The sequence below is a fragment of the Drosophila guanche genome, unplaced genomic scaffold, assembly GCF_900245975.1.
Source record: "Drosophila guanche unplaced genomic scaffold, DGUA_6, whole genome shotgun sequence".
Classification (NCBI taxonomy): Eukaryota; Metazoa; Arthropoda; class Insecta; order Diptera; family Drosophilidae; genus Drosophila; species Drosophila guanche.
The window spans coordinates 3036062-3038438 of record NW_022995747.1 but is presented as its reverse complement, the minus strand read 5'-3'; the positions used below and the strand labels follow the sequence as shown (position 1 = coordinate 3038438).

At 42.8% G+C, this 2377-nt stretch overlaps 1 protein-coding gene across 1 annotated transcript; it reads left to right on the top strand.

Moving 5' to 3' along the window:
• Nucleotides 1–1560: 1560 nt before the first annotated feature.
• Nucleotides 1561–2260, top strand: LOC117583697. The gene is made up of 2 exons (XM_034272177.1): nt 1561–1709; nt 1848–2260. The coding sequence occupies exon 2, from the start codon at nt 1856–1858 to the stop codon at nt 2162–2164; it is 309 nt and encodes a 102-aa protein (XP_034128068.1). The 5' UTR covers nt 1561–1709; nt 1848–1855; the 3' UTR covers nt 2165–2260.
• The last annotated feature ends 117 nt before the right edge of the window (nt 2261–2377 follow it).

The window sequence follows — 2377 nt, the reverse complement described above, 5'->3', positions numbered from 1 at the left end:
TAGAAACATTGTGAAATTAAACAGAAATTACTTTGACTCAAACACAATTCATAACAAAACATATTTTTAATCGAGTTAAACAAAAATGTAACATATTAAATTTGTAGCAAATTTATTGAATTTAGATATGAACAAATATAATTTAATTAATTTTAACTCAAAATATATTTATTTTAAATGTTTTCATAATAATTTCGAATTAGAAGTGACGACACTTAGTGTTCATTGGTTCTAGTGGTCGAAAAATACTTAAAAATAAATATTGTGCATTAAAATGTAGGAAATATATTGAACTTAGATATAAACAGATTTAATTTAAGCTCGAAATATTGTATTTTAAATGTTTTCATGACAATTTCGAACTAGAAGTGAACACAAATCTCTGAACTCTCTGAGCTTGATAGAGTTTCCAATCAATTATTTCAATGCTTTTTTCTCTGCGTGTACCACATCGCAATTTCCATCTAATAGATAGGCTGAAAAACGTATCACGTGCCTGTGGACGCATTAACAAATAGTTCAAGGTGAAATATGGTCAACCCCACTAGACACTTTGTAGCAGTTTATGTTTTGCAGAATACAAAATGAACAAAAAAATTCCAAAAGCAGCACCTGATCGAAACGTTTCTTATGGAAAATATGCGCGACATCCATGCTTTGTGACTTTGACCACCAGTTGCCCACGTGTTGCCCAAGTCTACTGACGTAATCGGCAGACAAAATCGTTTCGATATTTGCCAAAAAGCAGCCAGCCCACTGGTCGATCACGTGGAGTGCAAAGCAAAGCAATCAATGAAAGTAAATGTCGGCTCTGCTCGGCTCGGCTGCTTACTTACTTACAATTCTTTGCAAATGTGTCTGCTGATAAGGTGCTAAAAGCTGACACATGCCGTAGAGCTAGTTGGGGGGGAAAAGTACCGAGCGAGCGGGCAGCCGACTAACTACTTTAAACGAAACGGGGGCTCGTCATCCGATTCATTCCTTGGCGGCGTGATCTGCTGGAGATTATGATTACGTCTGTGCCTCCAGTCCGGATGGCATTTTTGTTGACATTTTGCTGTCTCTCACGTCATGCCAGTACTTTCACCTTTGAACTTAGTAGCCCCCCTGCAAAGCAATGCCCTACGCTCTGCCCTTGCCCAAGTTCCCACCTGTTCAGCTGAAGCGCGTTCGTTGCCAAGGGCCAAGTGGGCTTTTATATTTCTCCAAATATTTGCTCGTTCGTTTTGAAATTCGCAGTCGAAGTGGGTCTGTGGCTGTGTGCATAAATAACTCGCACTGGGAGTATTCCCCGAACACGAATGCTACGCGTGACACATGAATGTTCGGGATCCAATCTCCCCGCTGCCCCACCCACTAATGGGACCGCCTTCGAAGATCACGGGCGCAACAGTTTTTCACATTCGCATTCGCATTCGCTTGGTGGGGTTATAGATAAAAATTGCCCCCTTTGCACGGCGAGACGAACGCCGTCGTTGCCGTCTGTACGTAGAACAGACATTTCTGGTTGAAATCGGAACGGACTCTCCCTATCGCACGACGTCGGCGTCGCTGCTGTGCCGCCGCCGCTGAGCGGAAAAAGTATTTAAACGAGAAATGATTCCGTATGACAAATCAGAAGTGAAATAATTGTGAAACAGCAAGCAACAGGCTGGTCGCCACAACAGACGTGAGATTCTTCAAAAAAGACACGACAAAATACCACAAAGGTGAGTGAGAGAAATGGTCAAGAAAATATCTGGGCCAAGGCACGTAGCCAGCCAGCAGAATTATATATATGTAAAATATCTAAAGACCATGCCAATTCATCGCGAACTAATGTCGAGTTTCCGGTTTCCCATTTTTAGCTGCTAAAATGCCTACCGCCACAGCTGCCGCACATTTGCCCATTCAGAAGCGGAAATATCATGAGCACAGCGGCGAGCCCGGCTGCCAGGGCCTGGAGGAGATGAATCGCATGTTCCGCAATTTCTGGGATCCCACGGCGTACTGGGTGTGCGATAGGCAGGGCACACGTGCACGCCTGCAGCACTGCCCCAAGTCCCAGCTGTACTCCGAGGAGTTGGGACGCTGTGTACACTATGCGAACTGGTCGTGGTCGGACTTCAAAGAGCCACCAAGCCGGCCCAAGGCCACCAGCACACAGTCAGTGTCCACTCAGTAGTGGGCGCTTAGTGCTAGTCCTAGTCCTAGTTCTAAATTTAGTTAAGCCAAAAAACCACAAACATCCTCAATTAGCCATTACGTTATTTATCTTTACAAAAAAAACCTTTATTTTTTCAATGAAAATAAGAAAAGAAATAAGAAAAAATCAGTACAAAACTCAAAGAATTACTTTTTGCTTGTGTTTCAACAATTTCCAGTGCATTGTTTACTT

Excerpts from the sequence above, each read along its gene's own strand:
- LOC117583697 (XM_034272177.1), top strand. The coding sequence starts at position 1,856 with ATGCCTACCGCCACAGCTGCCGCACATTTGCCCATTCAGAAGCGGAAA.